Source organism: Sapajus apella, unplaced genomic scaffold (genome assembly GCF_009761245.1).
Source record: "Sapajus apella isolate SASKATOON/1434 unplaced genomic scaffold, GSC_monkey_1.0 scaffold82, whole genome shotgun sequence".
Taxonomy (NCBI): Eukaryota; Metazoa; Chordata; class Mammalia; order Primates; family Cebidae; genus Sapajus; species Sapajus apella.
The window spans coordinates 4,097,297-4,123,789 of record NW_022437022.1 but is presented as its reverse complement, the minus strand read 5'-3'; the positions used below and the strand labels follow the sequence as shown (position 1 = coordinate 4,123,789).

The 26,493-nt window shown below is 41.0% G+C and overlaps 1 protein-coding gene across 1 annotated transcript in view; it reads left to right on the top strand.

Moving 5' to 3' along the window:
* Nucleotides 1–26,493, top strand: part of PACRG (parkin coregulated) — a 589,608-nt gene that overhangs the window by 351,983 nt on the left and 211,132 nt on the right. Inside the window, exon 4 of the mRNA XM_032253240.1 lies at nt 14,223–14,372. Coding sequence (XP_032109131.1) covers nt 14,223–14,372 — 150 coding nt within the window. The remainder of the gene's footprint in view (nt 1–14,222; nt 14,373–26,493) is intronic.

Sequence of the window (26,493 nt, the reverse complement as noted above, 5' to 3'; positions counted from 1 at the left end):
ACCTCATGACAAAGTTGGTTTTATTTCAGGAGTATAAGATTGGCTTAATGCTAGAAAAATCAATCAAGCCAATTTGCAACATTAATGAATTAAAGAGTAAGAAAAATGATTATTTAATAAACGGTGAAAAAGCATTTGATAAAATTTAACATTCATTCCTGTTTTTAAAACAAACTGAGAATAGAGAGGAATTCCCTTAATCTGATACAGGAAATTTTATCAATCAGAATAAACTAGGTTATATTTCAATAACAACCAATCCCAAAAATCTTAAGGGCTTAAAATAATAAATAACTTAAAACATTAAAAATATAGATTCTGACCTGTGCAACCTGTCTGTTGCAGGCTAGCAGCAAGGTTCTGTTCATTGTCATTGCTTGGTGACCCAACCTGACAGTTGTTGTGCGTCCAGTACCACAGGAAGCAAGAGGTCAGAATGTCCACCCTGGAAGAGGCACATTTCACTTCCACCCACTATTCGTCGGCCACACATAGTCTAGGGCCAATCCAGCCTCAACAGGGCCACAATATGCAATCCTATCAGGGACATTATGAATACATTTTAGAGCCCCTGGATTCTGTTATGTTCCTCTGAAGAGTATTGATTCTAATTCTGGCCGATGATTAATTAGACACAGACCCCAAACCTTGTCTCCCCCGTGGTAGACAATAGCTGAAGTTCTTGCATTTTCGGTTTTTTCATCTTCCAGCTTTTGTTCATCATCGGGGAGTACCGGGAATCTCCCCACGTGTGCAGTTGTTAGAGGTCAACTACCGCAGTGCTTACGTGCAGATTTCAGTTTACACCTTCTGTGAGGTCCTCCCTTCCAAGATCCCCTCTTCCAATTTTCCACCTGCTCTTCCAGCCCAGAAGTCTCTCGCCAAGTCACTTCACCTGCTTTCTGCTGCCCCAGGCCACACACCTTATCTCTTAAGCAAAAAGCTTTTAACTCACAAACCTTATCAGATGCACTTCCAGATTTTAAGGGCAGAATCCTCTCCAAAGTCAGCCTGCTTTAAATTCTTTGGCATGACTTTCAAGAATTCCCACTATCTGGCTGAAAGTGATGTTTTTGACTTTATTTCATACTTTTTCCCTTCATTCACCCTGTGCTCTAGCCAAACCATTTCTCTTGTAGAACTTGCCTTGCACTTCTCTGAGAGTCTTTGCTCATTTTGCAGAATGCCCCTTCTCACATGCCCATATGCCTAAACATTAAGTGACCTTCCGAGTCCAGCTCCAGTGTGAATTGTTCTGTAAAGTATCTTCTGATTCTCGTCTCCACTCCCCATCCTCAACTCCAGTCCTATCCCCACTCTGCCTTCCCTCTCCCACATAACTTTATAGCTCCTCTCATGTCACTTAGAATATAATGTTAGAAAGTAATAAATCCCACAGCATCTAATGTCCTGGCTAGTGCACAAGAGATGCAGCAAAATATTTGCAAAATTAATTTAATAAGATACGTAACTGCTGTTTGTACTGAAATCTGTATAGGTTCCATAATCAAAAGCATGAAGTGGCCATTTAGGCCTGCCACTGTCCTATCTATTCTATAAAAACTGTCTCATAAGACTCTCTCCTATGAAACAACAAATGAAGACTATAATGATATAGTGCTTTCCATTTATTGGGAGAATTATTTAAGTGGTGAGAGTACATTTCTGTTTATTCGTCTACATTCTCTCATGTGATTCTCTTATGAGCAGCGACATACATCTGTGAGATGGCACACTAGTACAGGTGACCCTGCTTGCCAAAGCATGATGGAAATATCACTGATTTACAAATAGACGGGCCGTGACACAGTGGTGTCATTAAGCTCTAATGAGGTGAGGTCATCCGGCAGTAGAGGGCAGGCGTGCACAGACACAGCTGAAGAAACCTGAGCAAGAACATTTTACCAAGCAAAATATCCGTTAAAGAACACCCAGTGGGGGGAAACACCACCAAGTAAGAATGAAATATAAGAATCGATATCACAATACAAAAATTATTTTGAGAATTCTATTTACTTAGAAAGGAGCAAGTACAATTGAAATGCATTACCCTTTACTTATGATCTAATAATTTTACTTATCTTGACATTTCCAAGTAAATTATTCTGAACGTGATCATAATTATTTTAAAAGTAATGATTTTTAATTTTAGAAAAACAAGGCTAATCTGTTTAAAACCATTAAAAATAGGGATCTTCCTTAGGATTATTTCAGTTACCAGAGAGAGAAAGAAAGTGGTTTCAAATTGTTTTAGACAGTAAAGTTTGCCCGGTCACTCGCCAGAGGAAGGCATCAACAGCAGGTCTCGCCCCACATGAACAAGGAAATGAGGAAGGGTAACCCAGCCACACATGAAGGAGGTGGCAGAGATGGAGGGAATGGACAGTCTAGCTGTCCCTGCCAGCAAGGCACAGCGCGATAAAAAAGAGAACAAGCTAAATGAATTTTCAAGCAGAATCCACCGTGCATGAACTGTCCCTTTCCCATTCTCAAATAAATAAATGAACAAACAAATTCTAGCACCTTCTAGTGTAATGTGATATTGAGGGGCAAAGGCTCTGAAGCCAGAATACTTAATCAAAATTCCAACTCGCCGGCATGGCTGCTACCATACAACTTAAGCACTTGGAGACTCAGGGTCCTGACACAAAACTGGGGCAATAATGAGATCCAACTTATTGGGCTAGTTCAGTGATTAAAGGAGCAAATACATAAGGTTATAGATGTTATACTGTCATGCTATCATCATCGTCATTCCCTGCCTTAATTACGGCAATATTTTTTAGTCACCCGGCTAAAGCCTCAGACTGAGAATCTTCAGTCCTCCGCCCACGTGAGGGCTGAGCTGCAGTCGGGAACCGCACTACTGCAGTGCCCCCCTTGCTCTTCAGAAGGTGCCATGAACCTTGCTCCATCACTATTAGTACAGTAGTGGCTTATTCTTTAAGCCACTGAAGTGCAGGACCCAGCAGGTGTCTTCACTACCTGCTCCAAGTCCATGCTAGATTCTGTGTTTGCTGTGTAGCTTTGAACATTTCTCATGAGCACATGCCAAGTCTGTTGTGCACCAGTATCCCATGCCTGCCAGGGTGCTAGGAGGGTGAGGAGCCTACTCGTGCTGAGTGCAGACCGGATCCCAGCTTGCTACAAAGTAGCTGTGTGGTCTCAGGCCACCTAGCTCTTTTAACTATCCCAGGGCATCAGAAACTGATTGCCCAGAGACATTGTTTTGTTTGTTTGTTTGCTTGCTTTGCTTTTGTTTTTGTTTTTAGAGATGGAATCTTGCTCTGTCACCCAGGCTGGAGTGCAGTGGCATGATCTCAGCTCACTGCAACCTCTGCCTCCCGTGTTCAAGCCATTCTCCTGTCTCAGCCTCCCGAGTACATGGGACTACAGGCACTCATCACCATGCCAGGCTAATTTTTGTATTTTTAGTAAAGACGGACTTTCACCATATTGGCCAGGCAGGCCTTGAACTCCTGACCTTGTGATCTGCCCACCTTGGCCTCACAAAATGCTGGGATTACAGCTGTGAGCCACCACGCCTGGCCTGCCCAGATACATTGTAAGGAGTAATGAGATTATACAAATAGAACATTTAGCATGGTGCCAAATCAAGGTGGCAATAAAAGTAAATTATTTTTATATCCTTGGTTTTCCTTCATGCTCATGTCTCTGCAGGCTTCTAAATTGGGGTCATCAAAAAATGGATAGATTTGGATTCTGTAACATTCATCCAAGTTACAGTAAAAACTTTAGATGGAAAAGTGGACTCAGTGAAACATAGATGCATGAGGTCTCCCACTTAGGGCCGTACAGGCTGCTACCAAATCATCAGTACATATTACTTGGATACAGTTGTTCACACAGTTAAAAAAAAAAGAAGAAGAAGAGGAAGAGGAAGAGGAAAGAGCCTAACTTTTCAACCATTCCTGTATCTTCCCTACAAGGAAAACCATAGAGGCCTTGCCCAGATACTTTGCTGATACAGTTTATTCACGATCTTCTTCATAAGGAAACTGTTAGACTACATCAGGTCAGCTTGGCTGGCCTTATTTCAGAGTGCTCACTCTGGCTCCTGGTAACAACTGCTATTTTCCTAGGAGCTCCTGAATCAGCTGCTCGAATAATCAGTCCTAGAATCATACGAGTTATTGATGTCAGGCTTAGCAGTGTGTAGTTTTCAAACTCCTTCTTGGAAACTCGTCTGTTTACCCATCTTGTATTTTGTGCACATCCCTCATCTTGTTTTGTGAAGATCCTGTGCATACTGTATCTTTCTTTACACGCCGCTACTTCTACTGTCTGAACCCTGTGGAAATTTAGACATCTTTTATCAACCAGAGGAAGAAACGTAGCAGTCATTCTTAGAAGTCGTGGTACATGATGCAGCAGATTGTCATTGGTTTTTACTCTGAAAATGGTGCTCACTCCTTCCTTTGGTCGCCCTTTCAGTTTTCACCCCAATCTTTGCAGATGAACTGAGCCATCAATTTAGGTATAGAGGAGCAAGGTGCTCCAAAGACAGAAACCTGCCTGGTCTTCAGACAGTGTCACGGTACTGAAGGGTTTATTCTCAGTTGCTGTGAGACATGCTCATACGTGTGTAAGCAAGTACAGGCCCAACCTGGGCAGCAAGACTAAAAAGGACTATGTTGGATGACACGATGCTCAGGTTTCATTCTCTGTGTCTAGAATGTGGGGAGCGTCAAATAGATCATGCTAGGGACTGCCTCATGGAGGCCATTTGGGTAGCTGAATACTTTAATCTACTCAAACAATTAGCATTAATTATGTATCTATATTTAAAACAAAGAGTGTAATGGAAAGAAAGGTCAAACACTTTCACCAAATACCAAATTGTATTTTACATCCCTAAAAGAATATATTTTGGTCTACTGAAAAATTGAAAAAGAGTCAGCCACATGTAATGGCAAAACTTTGATGGAAAATCTGAATTTTGCATAAAGATAAATACCATGTCATGGTATTTATATATTTTATGTATTTCTATATGTGTTGAGAGAAAAATCAATATTTTTTGTATAACATTTCCTTCAAGTAGAGAAACTTGAAAGCAATGAATTAAAGAAAAAAGATGCAGCCTTTGTTATAGGCTTACTTCATGGCCATAAGAGCTGATCTAAATCCATCATACTTTAATTACCTAGGATTATGGTAAATCAGGCTGGATCATATTTACTTATATAGCAATTGAGCTCTGTTATAGAAGGAGAAAAAATTCTACAATTTTGAAATCTAGATTTGGTCTAAAACATATTTTGAATTCATTCTACTCTGTAAAATAGAAAATCATATGGTTAGCCCTCCTGAACTAGCAGAATTTATATCCATTTTAATCTCATTCAGCTAATGCTATAATGGGCCCAAAACCTCAACTATTAATTAAATATTTTAACTTTAGAAAAAATAATACCTGGAATACTATAAGATGCTATAATAGACAAATTCATAAAGATGAAAGGTAGATTATCAGGCACTAGAGCAGGGGCATGGGGAGTCTTTGCTTAATGGCTACAGAGTGGTAGGTGATGAAAATTTTATGGAAAAAGATAGTGGCGAGACTTGCACAACATCATAAATGTAATAAATGCTACTGAATTGTACACTTAAAAAAGGTTAAAAGACCTGGTGGCTCATGCCTATAATACCAACACTTTGGAAGACCAAGGAGGGCAGCAGATCACTTGAACTCAGAACCATGAGACTAGCATGGGCAACATAGTGAGACCCCGTCTCTCTAAATATAAAAAAAGTTAGCCAGGCATGGTTGTGCATGCCTGTAGTTCCAGCTACTCAGGAGGCTGAGGTGACAGGATTGCTTAAGCTCAGGCAGATGAGGATACAGTGAGCTGTGATCACGCCCCTGCACTCAGCTGGGGTGACAGAGTAAAACCCTGTCTCAGAAAAAAAAAATTGTCTGCTCTCAGCACTATAATACTATATTTTCTTTTAGAATTTGTAGCCTTTTTCATATACCATAAAAAGGAGAGATAAATATTAGAAAGCAAACACAAATGTAAAATATTTTTGGTAGTATCATTACATATAAAATTCAACTTATTTCACTCAAACACAATTAGATCAAGTAAGGAAATTAAATAAGTTAGCCCTGTTGGATACAGTGAGTTCCAAATTTCTCTTCAAAGAATCAGTATGCCAGCATGTTCAGTTTCTGTGTTCTTTGTTCTCCATTTTAAAGTTTAACTTCCTCATTCTCTTTATCTCCTTGCCCCTAGTTTCAGTAAACAACTTTCCTGCCAGCCCTAATCAGCCATTCACATCTGTTCCCCTGATCACCTGCTCTTTCTTGAGTCACCCCTGGTCACCTGCTCTGACCTGAATCACCTTTAGTTACCTGTTCCATAACCGCCTTTCCCACCAAAACTGCTCACCCAGCCACTCAGGCTGGTATCCCTGCTCTCTTTAATATAGCCAGTAGGAATTAGCTTAGACAGTGCAGTCCAACCTTAGCCAATAGGGGAATGATATAGTGGTAGGGGCTACCTGTGTCAGGGATAAGAACCTCTTCCCCTCTCTTGTTCAGGTGTGCTCTTGTCATTGCTCCATCTGCAAGATGCACTCTTCTATAGGAGTAAAAATTGCCTTGCTGAGAAAATTTACATTTCAGTGCTATTCCTTTTGTAGCACCAAAAAATTGGCTTCTAACAGCGCATTACAAAATAAGTATACAAAGGTTGTATACTTTTATGTATATATTATCAATAACCTTTAGAAAGCATATTGGGATTAAATAATTTTACACAACAGAAAAATATAGAATTCCTTTGAGTATATCTAAAAATTTTATGCAGGATCAATGTGAAAAAATACTATGAAGCTTTTCCAAGGAACTTAAAGACAAGAAAATTGAAGAGATATCATGTTCCTAATGAAAAGACTCAGTAACAAAGATGGCAATTGTCTGCCAAATTATTCTCTAATTTTACCACAGGGCCAAGCACATTTTCAATTTGACCTAATTATCTTAAAGTTTGTCTCAAAAATGAAAGGGTTAAAAATAATCGAGAGAATATTGAGAAAGTATAATGAGAAAGGGATTGAATTGAATTCTCATATATTAAAACACAAAGTTATAATCATGAAGTATAATATGTAATAACAGAAGAAAAATGTGCACAGTATATTAATAATTTTTTGAAGAGCGGTTTTAAAAAGCTCTTATCTTTTAGTGGAACAAAATCTTGTGCCTACATATGCCTGTGAAAAAGACAGTCCTCTCTCTTAGCATCTCAGAATATAAGTTTCTAGTATTTATTTGGTTTATATTCTATTTTATAAAATGAGGTCACAGTGCAACTATGCTTTATAATCTACTTCTTTACTCACTTGTGTCTTAAACATTTTCCTATTTTAATCTATTTTTTCTATTAGATGACAAATAATTTTATAATTTTTCATTGTGTGGATATACTATAGTTTACTTGAACAATTCATTGTTCTTGAAACATTTAGATTGTTTCTAACTATGAATAAACTGGGCTTAGCATTTTTTCCTACAGTTCTTTGTGCACATTTGCCTAAAGCCTTGGACTAACTGCCCAGAAGTGAAACTGCTAGGTTAACTGCTATGTGCATTTTTATGACTTTTAGGTACATTGCCGAACGGCTCCATAGAAATGTTGGAATGGTTTATAACATGGTGCCTATGAGAGCACGTCTTTTCTCTTTTCTCAAACCTGTTTCCAACTGACAGTATTAAATTTTCAACAACTTTGTGTTAATGTAACATTAAAAATTATAGAGTAGTGTTTGTTAAATTACCAATGAAGTTTGTGAAAGGAAGATATCTTGGGCCCCCAAAATCACTAAGGAAAACTCAAGCTGGAAACTGCTTAGGGCAAACCTGCCTGCCATTCTATTCCAAGTCACTCCTCTGCTTACTGAGATAGGTGCATATCTGATTTGCCTTCTTTGGAGAGACTCATCAGAAACTCGAAAGAATGTAACTGTCTGTGTATCATCTATCTGTGACCTGGAAGCTTCCAGTCTTCCTGCTTTTGCTTTAAGTTGTCCTGCCTTTCCAGACCAAACCAATGTACTTCTTACACATATTGATTGATGTCTCGTGTCTCCCTAAAATGTGCAAAACCAAGCTGTGCCCGACCACCTTGGGCACATGTCGTTAGGACTTCCTGAGGCTATGTCACGGGCGCGTTCTCAACTTTGGCAAAATAAACTTCCTAAATTAACTGAAGCCTGTCTCAGATTTTCTGGGTTTCACCATTTGAACATTCTAGAATCTTAAATGTTCGTTTTCATATATTAATTTGTGCATTGTCTGCTTATGTGCCTTGCCCATTTTTTAATTGGAAGATTCAGTCCTTTATTAGATTGTGATAGCTATTTTTATATTAAGGCTATTAATATTTAGAGCCTGTGTCAAAAATATTTTTTAGAATTTTGTTTGCTTTTGCCTTTTGTTTGAGGTTTCTGGTTTAAAAAGAAGCAGAAATGTTTCCTTTTTTCCTGATACCACAGTAGTGAATGATATCTAATAGTAGATAATTTCCTCACTTTGCAAAATATCATAAAATAGTGGATTTTATGCCTGAGAAAAGTATACATGTAGCATATAACCATTTAAGATAACTTTTACCACCTTGACTTTAAATTATTCTTCCTTATTCTTTGGCAATTTCTCTATATCTGAAGGCTCTATCTTGTTTATTATACTAAAGCCAGTAAACAGTACAATAGAAATCCAATTTTCCGAATATAAAGGTTCTATTGGTTGACATATAATGTCAGTAGACTCCTCATGTTAGAACCTTTTCAAAACCTTAAATCTTTAGTTCAAAGTCCTCACTTATGTCTTGACAATAGCTTTCAGGCCCATCAACAAGAGAATAAATACGTTTCTTCTCTTTCAACCTACAAAATTATATTCTCTTTATACCGTTAGCATACTTTTTCAAAGGAAAAGAACTTTGTTTCAAAAAAAAAATCTTTTTGCTTTAATTCCACTGTGACAGTAAGAACAAAAAGACTTCCGACTTCATGGTATATCTTAATTCTCTGAGAATGAAGAAGAAAAATAGAGGAACTGAAGAGAAAATGGGCAGTGTAAGAAATCCCTGTTGGATGAGGTTAAGAAGCTTTTAAATAGTGCATATCCTGGCTTTGTTTCACAGCCACTGCAGAAGTTTTAGAGCCATTACCTGGCCATTTAGGAGGACATGGAGCCCCATTTTAGATGCCGTTACAACAGTTTAGTTCTTGGTCATTGTCAATCCAATAACATTTATCACAACCATGTTAATTCAGTCAGGGTTTTCTAATAGCTAATATCTAATCTATTTCCTAATAGTTAATATTATTATCTATTGTGAGGGAGATTATTAATGCGTGCCCAAATGATCAATTAGGAATCGTTGGTATATAATGCATGCCCACAACCTAATAAAACACATAAACCTAATAAAAATTTAATGTTAGTGTTACTCATGTATCTCATATATACGTGTGTGTGTGTGTGTGTGTGTGTGTGTGTGTGTGTGTATAAATTTACTCTTTGATATCAGTATATTCTACAGGGCAAGATTCTTCTCTCACATTGGCAGTATATCAGCATACCCAGGCTGTTTTATTGCAACCTTTGGCGGGCACACACTTAAAGAACAACACTGGGATAAGCCAGCATCCAGTGACCACTGCGGTCTCCAAAATCTTTTCTGCAATGAGCACATTCAGACAGTTGTCTCTTTGTTATATTCTATAGGTTCTCCTACTGTAACTTCAACAGAAGAGCTTTCTTGAAAAAACAAAACAACACCTACAAAATGGAGTGAGGACTCTATGTGCTCAATCATACAATTCTTTTCATATATATAGAAATGCAAACAACACTCCCGTATGGTTTTCTTTCTGTGTCTAATCCTTCCTCACTAAGCAGTTTCTAAAACATTTAGCTAGATGTAGCTCCGAGTCCTTTTTAAGGAGCGGGATAGGAGGGAGGGATGAATAAAGAGAAAGGAAGGAAACCCAGGATCTCAAACATCTGATTCTGTTTGCTTGGTAAGGCAAGGTTATCCCAGGGATTCTTGAGCTTGGGAAAAATCACTACAGCCTCACCTCCTTTTGTACATACCTCACCTCCATACTTCTTCCCAGAACTTCCAAACTATCTCAAGAAAGACATACTCGCAATGACACATCCAGTCAGGGAATCTTTCTACTATATCAGGTCTTGAATGAGACCTGAGCAGCCCCTGTGGTGAAAGAACTCCTTCCTAGGAAGCCAGTCTCTAGTGTGCTCCTTCGTCTCCTGGAAACTCTTCATGTAAATGACATCTACTCAGCCCTGGGTTTTGTTCCTGCAGCTGGGAGCCTTCCCTTAACCCTACACTAGGCGAGGGACTTGTTTGTCTGCTTAAACACCCTGTCCTTCTTATATGTAATTGCCACATTTGTCACACTTGTTTAATATCTTCTTCCATACTATTTTACAAACCCCAAGAGGTTGGTCCCATACTTGTCTCATTCATTTCCATCTTTCCAATTCCTAAAACAGTGATGGGCATGTAATGCATGTACTCTCAATAAACACTTGGTGATGGAAGCCTAAGAAAGTTAAGACAGGTGAAGTGCTCAGTCTGATTCCTGGCACATGGAGGTGCTCACTACATGTTAGCTACAAGTGCTATGAATCATCGCACCGATCTGCGCAGTCGTGAAGCCTAAGCCTGTTGAGCATCATTGGTAGACCTTTTGAAAAAATGTCAACCGCCCCCAATCCTCAGAACGCTTCTGCCCTCCCAGTTTGATTCTGATAACTGAGCTTGTCAGTAAGTAAGGTTCACTAACCCCTGACATTCTAAAAAGGCAAAACAGCTTTTAGATTGGTGATAAGACCAGACAAGGAGTCTCTACTGCTGACTGTGCAACACGCTACGTGCCTTCTTCCTCCCCACCTTCTCGTGGTACCCTGAAGCCTTGTTCTTGAATATCTCATGACTCCAGCTTTTAGACTGAATGATAGCATTCTAATTTTAGTTGTTTTTCAGCAGATATGCTTTGTCCTGCAGCGTGTCTAACTGCTGCAGTAATGAGCCAGCGGGCTGCTGAGTTCTATGGTTATATTTAGGTTGGTTCACTGAGTGAAGGCTGAGCCATCTCTTTTCATTACATTTGTGTTTACTTTCAAACTAAACAAGAATGGAGTCTGGATTGGACCAGAAGTTGTGGGGGGTATCTGAAGTGTTTTCATGCCACAAACCCTAGTTTGTTGGTAGGTGGGGATGAATCTGACCACATTTTTTTTAAACTTCCTAGTGATTCCAGAGGAAATAGCTGTGAAACCACTAAATGATACCTTATTTTCTAGGACTTTTAGCAGAGGATTCGATTTAGTTCAAACTAGCCAGGCATAAAGGAAGCACTTAGGATAAGTCTGAACTAAACCGAATCCTCAGTTAAAAGTCCTTGAAAATAAGGTATCATTTAGCGGTTTTGAAGCTATTTCTTCTGGAATCGCTAGAAAATTTTTAAAAAATAAAGTGAAGTTTGATTCATCCCTTTCAGGAACAAACTAGGGGTTTTGTTATAAAAACCTTTCAGAGCATCCCACAACTTTTGTAACAAATGGAAGTGGGGAGGGGGCTCTGAGTTCTTTGAGCAGGTGGTGAGATGATCAGACATGCTCGAGGGAGGTTAACCCAGCAATACCTGGAAGACAGGTTGGGGAAGTGGAGAAAGACAGGAAGAAAAGAGATCTGTTCAAGAGCAGTCCAGTGCTCCAGTGAAGGGGTCCCAAGGACCAGAACCAGAGGAGTGGCAATAAGAATGGAGACCTGGAGGAGAGGAGGTGAGGATGGAGAATGAGACCAGAGGAGAGGAGGTGAGGATAGAGACTGGGACACAAGAAGAGGAGGTGAGGATGGAGACCAGTACCAGAGGAGAGGAGATGAGGATAGAGACCAAAACCAGAGCAGAGGGGGTAAGGATGAAGACTGGGACTGGAGAGAGGAGGTGAGGATAGAGACCAAGATCAGAGGAGAGAAGGTGAGGATGGAGACTGGCACTTGAGGAGAGGAGGTGAGGATAGAGAGTGAGACCAGAGGAGATAAGGTGAGTATAGAGACCAGGACCAGAGGAGAGGAGGTGAGGATGGGGACCAGGACCAGGGGAGAGGAGGTGAGGATGGAGACCAGAACCAGGGGAGAGGAGGTGAGGATGGAGACCAGGACCAGGGGAGAGGAGGTGAGGATGGAGACCAGGACCAGGGGAGAGGAGGTGAGGATGGAGACTGGGACCAGAGGAGAGGAGGTGAGGATGGAGATGAGGACCAGAGGAGAGGAGGCGAGGTTGTAGACCAGGACCAGGGGAAAGGAGGTGATGATGGAGACCTGGAGGAGAGGAGGTGAGGATGGAGACCAGGACCAGGGGAGAGGAGGTGAGGATGGAGATGAGGACCAGAGGAGAGGAGGTGAGGATGGAGACCAGGACCAGGGGAGAGGAGATGAGGATGGAGATGAGGACCAGAGGAGAGGAGGTGAGGATGGAGATGAGGACCAGAGGAGAGGAGGCGAGGTTGTAGACCAGGACCAGGGGAAAGGAAGTGATGATGGAGACCTGGAGGAGAGGAGGTGAGGATGGAGACCAAAACCAGAGGAGAGGAGGTGAGGATGGAGACCAAAACCAGAGGAGAGGAGGTAAGGATGGAGACCAGGACCAGGGGAGAGGAGGTGAGGATGGAGACCAGGACCAGAGGAGAGGAGATGAGGATGGGGACCAGGACCAGAGGAGAGGAGATTAGGATGGAGACCAGGACCAGAGGAGAGGAGGTGAGGATGGTGAGCAGGACCAGAGGAGAGGAGGTGAGGATGGAGAGGGAGACACCAATTCAAGAGATACTGCAAAAGGAAAACCAGATGATTTTGTAACATGAGGAATGTGAAGGAGGAGAAACAGAGTTTGGCCTGGAGTGCCTAGAAACAAGATTTATCTTTACTAAATATCAGGAACAAAGGGAAGAAAAGAAAGTTCAGGAGGAAATCTGAGTCTTTGGAACAAATTGAATTTGAGGTTCTGGCAAGATCCAGGCTGATGGAAACGCGAGCTGGAGTTCAAGAACAATGTCAGGACTGCCACAGAGATGTATTGACCAACGCATCATTTCTTTTTATAGCCTGGGTCCTTTGGTCCCTCCACAGTGGCATATGCTTTAAGGTCATAGTCAATTCTTTTCACGAGAAGGTAGAACATGTTACAAATAAGAGCCTTTGACTTCTTCTTGGAGTCATCTGAGGCATCACATTTTATTAATCGCACTTTTGACCTTCTATAATAGATGTTTTATCTAGCTCTTCTATTTAAACCATGGTACTTTCAGTCATCTTAGAAAACATATAACAGGCTCCCATGATTGAAGAAACTGGGGCCAAGAAAGTGCCAGTGAGTTGGCCAGGCTCACACAGCCGGTTATCCGCATCCTGATTCCTGACCCCCTGCACTTTCCACTGGGGCAAATGGTGCTTTTCAGACCCTACCTGGTGGCATCTCTTGCTCTGTCTCTGCAGTACAGCTTGTTACTTTGCACTCAGAACTGTTCTTTAAAACTCTCATATTCCTGTGGTCTCTTATAGCTTAAGTGTTAATTCCTTCTAACTGAACTTAAAAAAATGTTGCTTTTCTTTCTTACCTTTTTCAGGGCCTAAATATAATCACTTTATTTTTACTCATACCAAAAATATTCTCGGTGTTTGTAACCAGCCTGTAGTTTCGAACACCACGCCCAAACCTCCTTCTTAAATAAATGTTTGTTCCATGTTAATGATTTTAAGAATGGAATGGATTGTCGCACGAGAGATTGTTGCATAAAAATCTACCTGCTGTCAACCTTCATGGGTTCCTTTAACTCCAGCGACACTAAGTGATCTTTTATCTTTCATACTGCTTATGCAACTCAGAGTCCCAGCCTCTTCCACAAGGGGAAAATGAGCTGCATTCTTAGGGCTGGTGAGAAATCAGTGCAAGTGAGGAGAATAAACAGCAATCACACAAGATTCCATTGAAAACATTAGGGTTGCAATGTGTCATTCAAAGATGTTCTAATAAAAGCCCACTGGTCCCCAGCACAGTTTAATTTAAGGCAACCACAAGACACCTTTGCCTTAACCTGGTAGAATTGATGCTTTCTATTAAACTATTTTCTGCTTGTTCCTTCTTTTACTTTATAGATGCCTTGAACCTTCGAAGCCGACAGGTCATCTGCGTCACTCTCAAGGTCCTCCAGCATCTAGTTGTGTCAGCTGAGATGGTGGGCAAGGCCTTGGTGCCCTATTACCGTCAAATCCTCCCCGTCCTGAACATCTTTAAGAACATGAATGGTGAGTGAACCCACAAGTCTAAATGTCTTTTAAGCCCTTAAAAAAGGGGGGGGAGTGGTTTCAAGTAGAGTTAATTAGCAACACATTTAGGATTTATTATTGCATATAAACCACGATCCATTTGGAGATCTAAACAGCATATTCCCACCCCTTCTCCAGCTACTCTCGAGGGAAACAGTAAAATTAACAATTTCATTTAAAACTTCTCCCGTATAGCTTACTTACTCAGTACAGAAGCGCTGAAGCAGTTCTATAAGCTTCCAATAATTAAATTGTGAAGTTTTTTTAATGGTCCTTTGAATACATTAGTAGGTTTTGAGTTTGTTCTTTTTCTTCGTAGTGATTCTACCTTTAGATACTTCCTGTTACAATTTCAGTCAGTTTTTTTCCATTGATTTAAGATGTATTTTTAAGCACTATTGTTAAAACCTGGTAAGTGGTTTGATGATTCATTTATTTTTTGTAGTATTGTTCTATAAGCTTTGGAAAGCACAGATGAATTCAGATAGCTCTATTTTACCCTAACAAAGAAAATAGCAAGTTTTTGCTGACCCTTGGCAGGTAGTGGATGTACATCTGTTCATTAAGAGTATGATTTCCTCGAAATGATGAGTCTAATTTTCTTTTTTGTTGTTACCTTTGAAGTTCCATACTTCTCATATGCATAGTATAAGTTAACATTGAAGTTCCTTCCTGACAGTGGTATCAATAAGTTGTTGATTTAATGGAGCACTGCATGAAACTTTTGTAACATGATCTGCTCATCACATATTCAAGAAAAAAAATCAAACAAAAATCAAACATCATATATTCAAGAAAAAAAATTAAAAAGCTGAGTTTACGGCTGCTCCTGCCACAAGCAGACTTTTGTTTGGAATCCAATTTTTTATATTATTATTCAATGGCTCTTATGCATGCTCCAGGCATAGATATTCAGGAAATCATGGAATTCTCAAAAAGCCTTTAGTTCTCTTTTGATAGTAGAACTGACTTCTGTGTTTAATATTATTATATATTTAGAAAAAGGACTTCAAACTGGAGTTATAAGAGTTTATGAATGCTTATAATGGAGTGCTTGCAAAGGTATCCTATTCAAATTATCTGAAGAGCTGTGGGTAATGTGGTGGACATTCATGCAAGATGGTTAGTCTTTAAGCAGAGTAATAACTTTTGGAAAGTACTTATTTAAATATTTTTCATTCATAGTTCATATTTTTACCATACAGTAGCAGCAAATCTCCATAAAGTTATAGAAAACTCCAGATGTTCACCTTGTTCAACTACGGTCCATAAAAGCAACTCTAACTGCACATTTTATATTTAGATTCTAGGAACTTGGAGATAGAGATAAAGATGTTCTGATAGAGATGGTAGCATTATTAAGGAGATGGAAGCATCGGGGAACAGCCACCCGCAAGTCTTAGTTAACATTTTTGAAGTGTGCCATTTGCCAAGATTTCCCCAGTAATCCTCATGCAAACCTATGATGCATGCACTATTACTATTTCCATTTAACTCTTGTAAAGTCACCCTCTCTTAGCTCTTATCCCATGTGAACATTTGTTTCTGTACTTGACAATCGCGGAAGATGGACCTGAGCATCTAGGAACCGGTAGCTACTGCAACACTGCTTTAATGCTTTTGTTGGTTTCACAGCAAAAGCTAGAAATTATATCTAAACATCATTCTGTATCTCTGTATAAAAGTAGAAAATCAGTGGTGTTCAAAGGACAATTAGAATCTCTCTTTATCCTCAAGGAAATCTATAAAGATAGGTAAATATTGCTGCCACAAAGACAGATAAACCTTGTTGGGAGCTCTAGACTATTAAACAAAACAGTTGGTTTCTACTGCTTCCTCATTATAGTTTTTCTTTAAATCTTTAACTCACAGGTGTTCGTATGCTTAATAAAGAAAATGGTTGACTTTAAGAATAAATCCCTATTAAGATTTTATCAATGCGGGAAATGTAAAGTTCATACTATGGTCCTTAATTGGTTCCAAACTCAGCTAATTCTTTTGGGGTCTTTCTAAATGCATGCATCAGGAATTCTACATTTAAATTATTTTTCTGCTTAACATTTTTCTGACATTTGAAGGGAAAAATATTAGCTTCAGCTTCATTTTCTACTTATCTTAGGAACCTGTCACAACAATGCCAGCCCACAGTTTGCTGTATTTTCAGAGGGTCCTATTACAAAATTGGAGCATTCTAGCTATAGAAACTTAAAACTGTTCCTCAAAGTAGCTATGTTACCCTAGTTCCAATTCTTTCAGAAAAAGCTTATCACAAGATTTTCAATTATGTTAGAATTTTCATTAGAAAAATCATTTAGCTTTAATAACATTTTAATAAATCCTGCTTTATGATATAGATCACAAAATTATATGTAAGCAAATGTCCTAGTAACAGATATAATATTTACAATTAAAATTACATTAGAAATTGATCATATGTAATGTTAAAAAAAAACTCATTCTAAATTTCAATATATTTGAGAACAATTTCACATTTCTGTATTTCCTCTGTTTTCTATTTGTCTTTTATGTAAATCAATGTCTCGTTAAACTCAGATTCAAAATGTTTCTTTCAAGTTCCAGTACAAAATCGTTTTTAGAAGGACACCAGATACAAGTGACAAAAAAAAAGAATGAGAGAAAATATTCTTTCAGATAAAATGACCCTGTCTGTCAGTATCCCTTCAGAGTGCAAACATTAGATCAAGACTACTGCCTGAGGTTTTTTTTTTTTTGTTTGTTTTTTACAATCTCTCCTGTTTTAATGTCACATGAACTTCCTCTGAAATAAGCAATGGGGGGCTGCATAGCCAGGGCCCCGGACATTGTGGCAATTGCCAGTGTGAGGAGCCCAGGCTTCCGGTCTTTTCAGGGACTAGTTGGAAATCAAGTAGGGCAGGGAGGAACAGTCTGTGCTCACAGCACCCGTTCAGGCCCCATCCATACCACCGTAACAACGAAAACTTAGAACCAGCCCCACTAGATCCTTCTTGTTCTAGAAGAGAGAGCAGCTGTATACTCTTGTGTATTAGTAATTCTTTTCAGAGTTTAATTCGGCTATAGTTAAAACAAGAACAGATAAATCTGAAATGTGAATGGTAGTGTAGAATAAACAGGAACACTTTGGAGCCAGAAGAGATGTGACCTCAGGCAAATCCCTTAAAGTCTCTAATCATAAATTTTTCTGTCTATACAAAACATGTATAATAACAACTTTTCATTAGGATGGGCATCATTAGAGACAGTGTGTTCTGCGCACCTTCACACGGAGCCTGTCCATGACTGGGTATTAATGAGATAGGCATTATAGTTATAAAAAATTATATACCTATACAATATCATACACACAGAGTAGTGTATATTATAGAAGAATACCACACTATATGAATTGTTATATAACAACATAGCCAGGCAACTGAAAATGTTGTGTGTGACCTGTCACACTCACTTGTTGGGTGACCTGTCGCTTGGCCCTCTGTGAGCCTGTGAAGGCCACGTGGCCTCCTGGTCTCGCCGGCTGCATCAGTGCCTTTGCTTCAAATGGTTCATTTTGCCTCTAATTGCCAAATGCAGGGTGAGTTGCCAAATCAGTTAAAGACTCAGATTCGTTCACTGGTAACAGGTTTTCAAATCCATCCTTTCCTGGCATAACCTTTCAGCTTGAATATGTGTCCGGTGTTTAGGGAGCATCGTATTTAAAAAAGAGAGAGCTCTCTCCAGCACAGACAAGGAAATCCTGGACCAAGGCCCTCTTTGGAACAACCAAACTGGTATCTAAGCTTTTGAGCTTGTCTCCTTGCGTTCTAAACAGTGAATTTTGGGTGTAAAATATGCTGTGTTTCCAGTGACTGCTTTGAGGGGAAAGAGGAAAAGGAGTTTCTATAAAATATTCCTTGAATGCATTTGTCATACAGCCAATAGCAATTTATTCTTTCCCCTGTTCTTTCACAAATGTTATTAAAGGTTACAGAAAATTAAAACAATAGGAATCTTCAATTTATAGCTTTCAGAGATGAAACTACAAAATTAATGATGCAGAATATTACATTTGAGAAGCATGAGCCAATAAATGGCATTAAAGCATTTACAGCTGGAATATGGGCTCTGCCAGCAGATTGGAGCTCTCCCGTAGGCCTGTTTACTGTATTTTGGTTCATTTCTAACAGTACCAAGAGTCCTGAAACTGTCCCTACCTGAGACTTCAGACTCCAGATCTGATACTCTGATAATGTCATAAATTTACATCATGAAATATGCAAAAGTAAACATAATAATGAAATATCATGTCCCCATGTTTATAGAACTCAAATAGCTTGGCTTTATCTAAGATAAACCTAAGACGTATACCATTACAGACTAATAAAAAGTCCATTAAAGAGACTTAAAATTTTAATTCAGATTCAGGCACATTAAAACATAGGGAATGAGGATGCCTGAAGTTTGCAAAATTTTAGGATGTTTATACCAAGTCTTTGACCTGTAACTTAAATGGCTTTTAAAAAAATGGAAATAATTATTTTATTCTGATCATCTTTTAAAACAACTTCTAATGAGAACCTAAGCCTTGTAAGTCAACCTGATGCAAATCCTCCTTGCTAACCCTCCTTGATATTCGTGTGAGTTCCATGGGACCAATTCTCATGTTCTTTTCAAGCATTAATGAACTTCTGGGAATGGATTGTTTACCAAACAACCACAACAACAAAACCTTCAGTTTCTCTGTCTCAAAGTTGATATATATAAATGTTATTTCCCCTCACAGAGATTTAAATTTAATTTTGGAATTAAGGTTCATTCCCCATGGAATTCGAACAATTTTGAGTTCATGATTTACATCTTAGAAATTTGCTTCGAAGTTCCTTTGAAATCATTAAATGTATTAAATTTGAACCATGAGATTATCCTAAATTCATTGAGGAAATTATTAGAACTACTGCCACCCACATTTCTGAAAGTTAGATTTGGAATTGCCATGCATATATCTAGTGTCTCTGAGCACTTCCTCCACGCTGACTTCACTTATTCGTTACAGAATATCCTAGGATCATAAAGTTGGAAGATCTGTGTAGGGGTCCTTTGGTCTGAAGTATCTCCAATTTACCAAACTATACAATCATTAGTTCCACAAAGGCCAAATGTTTGTGTTGGTCTTTCCTTTTCTTATGTGGAGTTTGGCACACCTAATAGAATTAGCTGCCTAATTTGTGCTTGTATGAAATTAGTTCACTAACTCAGCCTGCACAGCCAGTACTTATTTTGTGCATCTTGTCCAAGCAGCCTCACTGCTTCATGGGGCAGCCTGTTCTACTTCCAAAGAGAAACGCACCTCCTGTTTTGAAATGAAATCTACGCCTAACATTTCCATCTGGTTTACCTCTCACATCTGAACTCTGCAGCACAATGGTTAATCCTTTTCCACATAGCAAGCCCTTGGGAAATGATAGAAAACTTTCCTTCCTCCTTGGTATTTACTTCTCCAAGTGCAATATCCCTACTTCTTCCAACTATTCTCTATAAGCAGAGCTCTAAAGCCTGGAAAATCTTTGGGGATGGGGACGGAGCACTCATTTCTGCAGAAACAGACAGTTGTGCCATGATCAAAGAGGGCAGCCCAGGACAGCAGATGGTCCTGGGAATGGCTCAGGCTTGCTTCCCTCACCTGATGTCTCCACTGGTCAGCCCAGAAAAGCCTCTTTACTATGATGAAACCTACACATGCTTATGAGGTTAAATATCTCTCCTCTTCACTGAGATTGCTACATTTGAGTCCATTTTCAACCCAAATCCACTTGTAAAAAGCAACATCGGAGGAGCGGGGGCAGTCACAAACTGTAAATTACATCTCTGTGTGCTCTTCTCTGTAGACCTCCCTGGCTGCGCCTGCCGGGAGGAAGGGAAGGATGATTCTGAGTTGTCTGCCTGTAACCTGGTAGGGTGATGACTAACTCAGTTCTGAAGGCTGTGTCTTAGCTTCCTGGAGCCATGTAACAAATTGCCATACACGGAGTGGCTTCAACAACAGGCATATTGTCTCCCAGTTCTGGAGGCTACAAGTTAAAGATCAAGGTGCAGACAGGGCCAGCTCTCACTGCAGCTCCAGGGAAGCCTCCTTCCTGCTGCTTCTGGCTTCTGGAGGTGCCAGCTGTCCTTGGTTGTGGGTGATGCGTCACTCCAGTCCCGCCCCATCTTCATGTGGCCTTTTTTCCTGTGCATGTCTCTCTGTCTCTTCTCTTCCTGTGAAAATACCAGCCCTCGTAAGGGTCAGAATAAGGGGCCAACCCACTCCAGTACTCCAGTGTGACTTTAACTCCTTATGTTGGCAATGGTCCTATTTCCAAGTAAGGCCACATCCTAAGGTTCTGGAAAAAACATGAATTTGGGGGAAACACGATTCCATCCAGACGATATACCTCTTTCCTACAGCGTGTGGAGATAAAATCTCATTTTTGATGAATAAAGTTAGAGGTTTCATGTTCCTTTCACTTCCTCACATTGCCGTAACTACTGATACGGAGCCTGCTCTGCTCGGCCTAATGAAAACTCCTTCTTCCAACAACAACAAAAATGTCTTACCTTTTCCTTTCAGCAGGAAGGTTTGTTTAGTTGAGAAAGAAAATGGACCTGGGTAAGTTTTGAGTTGGGGAGATGTCTGGGAATTGATGTTTTTCTTCTTCTTCAGTAATGCTGCAAACTAACCAGTGATGGGAGCTCACATTTTCAACAGCTTTGCTCAGGGAACTAGTGAAATCCCAACCTCTTTCTGCTGTGTCCTGTTTTCAATTGGCCCTTATATTTGCAGTTTCTCTGTACAAGTCTTTCCAAAGTGCCGTGGCCAAGTTTCTCCTGGGCATCCCCATCTCACCAGCATCTGGCCTTACCACTGTCCCCACCTGTGCAACTTTACCTGAAGGGATCAGGCCGTCAGGAGGATACTGAGTTGCAGACAGGTTCATGGCCCAGGTGCATCCCCATTGTTTCTGGACCAAGGGCAAATGTGGTATATTTAGAATGGCTTGTGTAGGAGAATCCCATTCATTGGTTCTGAAACCGTGATGAAAGGTGTCGACAAAAAGAGTCCGACTCTGTAAAATATTTAAAGAGATTTATTCTGAGCCAAATACAAGTGCCCATGACCCAAGGCACAGTCTCAGGAGGTCCTAAGAACATGTGCCCAAGGTGGTTGGGTTCAGCTTGGTTTTTATATGTTTTAGGGAGACATAAGACATCGATCGTATGTGTGGGGCATACACTGGCTTGGTCCGGAAGGTGGTGGTTTACAGGTCACAGGTGGACTCAATGACTTCCTGATTGGTAGTTGGTTGAAAGAGTCATTATTGTCTAATGACCTGGAATCAACAGAAAAGAGAGTCTGGGTCAAGAAAAGGGGTTGTAAAAACCTAGTTTCTTATTATGTAGATGAAGTCTCATAGGTGGGACCCTTAGAGAAAATAAGTTGGCAAATATTTCCTAATCAGACCCTTAAAAGATGCTAGACACTCAGTAAATCTCTTCAGGATTGGGAGGGCCTGGAAGGCGGAAAGATCTATTATGTTAACAGAGATTCTTTACAGATACAACTTTCTCCCCACAAAAATGACTTTTCAGCCCATTTCAAAATATGGCAAAAAAAAAAAAAACCCATATTTTGGGGTGAAATATTTTGATTTTCTTCTTTGTCTGCCATGTGAGGTTATGCCAGAGTCAGGCTGGAAAGTAAAACAAATAATTTAGGGTTAAATGAAACCCCTCTAGTGAGAGTTTATGGTTTGTGGAGCATGACTCCCCAGACCCCTTAGGTAGGAATTTGCACAAGAGAAGTAAAAGGTCAGAGTTCAGTCCTCAGAGGGAACTGCAGTATGGAAACTGCTGCTCAGGATACAGCTGGAACTGACATTGGTGCCCCCTGCCTGGGTGTGGAATGGGCCGTGTGATCTGAAGCCTGCTTCTCAGCCTGAGAGCTATCCTGCAGCCCAGAGACCCCGGGACACATCTGCTCTTCCCTCCAGATCCACATTCAGACATCCCAACCTTTCAGAACCTCCCCTGACTCCACCCCCACTAGCAGAGTGGAGGGCTCTCCCCTCTGGCTATTCTCCATCTGTCTTGCTGGGCAGAGGTCCTGTTTCTTGTATCCCTCCTTACCAGGCTGGAGGGCCCAGCTACTTGGTGACAGTTGGGACAACTGGCTATTGGCTAGACCTGTTTCCAAAGCCATGTTTGAAATGTATGCTTTCGTTACAGGAAAGGGGTCCCAGTACAGATCCAAAGAGAGGGTTCTTGGATCTCAAGCAAAAAGAATTCCAGGAAAGTCCATAGAGTAAAGTGAAAACAAGTTTGTTAGGAACGTAAAGGAATAAAAGAATGACTACTCCATAGACAGAGCAGCTCCGAGGGCTGCGGGTTGCCCATTTTTATGGTTATTTCTTGATAATATGCTAAACAAGGGGTGGATTATTCATGCTCCCCTTTTTAGGCCATGTAGGGTAACTTGCAGACATTGCCATGGCATCTGTAAACTGTCATGGCACTGGTGGGAGTGTAGCAGTGAAGACGACCAAGTGAAGACGTCACTGTTGTCACCATCTTGGTTTGGGTGGGTTTGGGCTGGCTTCTTTCCTGCAACCTGTTTCATCAGCAAGGTCTTTGTGACCTGTGTCTTCTGCGGACCTCCTGTCTCGTCCTGTGACTGAGAATGCCTTCACTGTCTGGGATGCGCCCAGTAGGGCTCAGCCTCATTTTACCCAGCTCCTATTTAAGGTGGAGTGGCTCTGGTTTAAACGCCTGACACTTGTCACCCCTCCACCCCTCCGTGGCACCCCAACAGGGATCCACAGACAAAATGGCTGGATTACAGCTGGTTTCCAGTGCTTGGCCGGTGACAGCGCTCCTGCTGGCTGGGAACTGGCACATTTCCCAGTGAGAGACTGCCACCAGTTCAGCTAAGGCCTTATAGATCTGCCTAGAGAAATCTGTAGAATATACTTTAATGCGTTTAAATGCTCAAGATGGGCCCCGAATGAGCAGGCATGGAGATACCTGTCCAAGAGAAAACAGCGTTCTTTTCTATGTATGCAACAGAGAGTTTTACTTAATCTGAGCAAGAAAGCAAATAGCAGTTTCTAAAGCTTTAATTTAAGGAGGCTTCTCTATTCAGTCAGTTCATAATTTGTACTTTTCAAATCCCCTGAAATATCACCTATTCTGGATTTGCTGATAATAAAGGTTTCATTCTCATTTTCCTTTATATGCAAATCTTTCATAAGCACCGATGAATGACTTTTTAAAGATCTCTTTGTGGGCACTGCAGAGAAAATAAGAATGTCACCAAGTGTAATTGTTATGTTGAATATCACTATTCATGCCATCATTAAAAGGTCCATTGAAAGGGGCTAAGAGACAAAAGCTAAGCTTGATTGGGTGGAGGAGCCTTTCCCTGCCGCTGGGACCCCTCACCCGGGTAGGCAGTGAGGGTGATCAATTGCTCTGCGCTCCCCTGAGTTCCCAGGTGCTCCCAATCACACCCGCCCTTCTGGAGACTGACGGGGACACGGAGCCTGCTTCACCCTCAGACCTTGTCTCCCGGCCCAGCACAGACAGGCTCCCCGGCTAGGAGCTCGCAGTGGGACTGTCGTGTGTCGCCTCACCTCTCCCGGCCTCGGTGTAGGAATTCCCCGCCGCAGAGGTCAGGGGGCCGGAGTGATGCGGGAACCGTGGCTGCCCCAGGGCCCGAGGACAGCCGGGTGCAGGCGGCTACGGCTCGACCCGAACCCACCGCGGCCTCCCCTGCAAGAACCCGAGTCCAGCCTCCACGGCCCTGCAGCTGCGCTGGCCTCAGCCTCTGGAGCTGGGGTCCCTGGGCCCTTGTAGGATCCCTAGCACACGCACACAGGGTCAGAAATGTCCCCACCCGTGCACGCTGCCCGGCCCCCAGCCCTGCTGCCCCGGCCCCTCCATTCTGCGCCCAGGCCCTGGGGACTCCTTCAGGGTGCTCGAGAGGGTGCCAGCTGCCAGGTCAGGGGCAGAGCACAGCCAGGCGCCCTCCGAGACACCAAGGCACGTCCCGCTGTCCCCCCAGCACGTAGCCAGTTCCTCGGGACTTTTAAAGCAGTTCTGCTGACGGTGGCCCCCACACGTGCCTGGATCCACAGCTCACCCAGGTCGAGGGACCCCGTGCCAGCCCCCTGCCACACTTGTGGTTTGCTTTCTCCAAATAGGAAACTGTTGGAGACATGTTCCACTTCGTAAGAAATCACCTTTCCATTTTATTGCCTTTCTTAAAAATCTGTAATTTTTACTTTGACAGAATGGAATATAAATGGCTCAGAATAAGCTTAACCATCAATGCAGTTGGAGTTGAAAAATACAGTGGACATAGTCCCTAGAAAAACTGCAGATATTATTGATATTTTCTTGCTTGCCTGCTTTCTGTGTTACATTCTCATGTACATCTTGAATTAATGTTCCAAGTAATAAAGAAAAAAGGTAGTGATGGTAACGTTATTATGATCGAGTTCTGTTCAGAGCACTCTAAGATCAATTTACTTTTTTGCTCTTAAATACAGTACTTTAATATTAGCTCTAGTGAGCATATTTATATTCATTTTGAGGTGGTCATGCAATGAAATTAAAAATCACTCTCCATTCAATGACTTCTAATTTAGATTTTCCATACCGATTGCAACTCTGCCTCTGCTCTCCCCCAAAAAACCCTACATTTCATCATAAGTTCATGTATTGAAGTTGTCTTTACTACAAACTAAAAACTAATAATACAATAATAAAATTTTTAAAACAAGAATGTAATAGGACCCTAATGACAGGATTATTGCCTGGTGATTTTCTCACTATTTTAACAGAAATCATTCAATGCTACATATGTGTGTGTCTTTATTTATTATAAATATGGCAAACAACCACCTAAGCAAATGGCTTAGATGTTGTGCTGTCTGGAAGCATATTTTGTCCTCCCAAAGTTTCTTATAAGCTGTGAGTGCAGGATAATGATATTCACAGACAATCAGTATCTTTTCTATTTTTTCGATGGCCAACTAGAATTTCTAAAAGGATTCTGTTAGGACCATAGGCAGCCGTGGAGTGAGGAGGAGTGTGATGTTGGGCCTATAAAAGCCTGCTTTCTTCGTGTACCTGCTGCTGAGCTAGCCCCTGACTGCCATGGGACATGAGCCCTTCCTGCTCTCACCTGAAACCTGGTCATGCTACCTCCACAAAAACAAATGCACCAGGCTAACTCCAAAAGCATTAGAGAGCAATGTGGTTTTTATGAAAATTTTTTGGGGGGATGCCAAAGAGAGACCCACATAGTACATCCTTCACTGATTCACTTAAAAAAAAAAGTTGAGTGCTTACTACATGCCAACACAGCAAAGTACCCTAGAAAATCCTTTAAAAAGGAAAAGTATCCGGCCACACAGTCATTTTCCATTTACCAAGTCCCTCAAAGACTTCCCCAGAGCCTCGCCCGATGAATCTGAATCAATGGGTACAGCCATGGAAGGCCCGAGGGGTGAAGGAGGTTTCCACCACCATCAGGAAACAAGCAGGTCTAGGAAAGGATGGGAACCTTGCCACACATGGACACTGTCCTGCAGACTTGACCCTCCTTCTAACCATACACCCTGACCTTCTATTCCTCTCTTTAATAACCTGACTCTGAGGTCAGTGTATAACTTGGAACAGTAAAATCCAGCATGGATGGCAGACTTACTGAGAGTGCTAAATGGCAAAAAGAGTGCCGTCTTGACTTAGTGCACTCTCTTAGCTAATGAAACAGTGAAGAACTGCAATCCAATCGCATATTTCCCACCATCCCCATAATCCTCTTGCAGAAGAGTAGGAAAGTCAGCTTCATCAGTGCTACTAACATGCTTTGCATCCTGGGAAGATCCCAGGAAGAATCTCCCTCTCTGGGCTACCTCCAAATATTGTCCATCAGGTTTCTCATGAAATTTCTAAGAGAATTTTTTTTTCCAGATCTTAGGTAGGAGCTGCAATGTATACAATTTTTGCCAAATTTTTGCTAAGGACTACATGATGATATGTATGTGGTGCTTATAAACCCAACCAAAGCACATTAGAGACCATT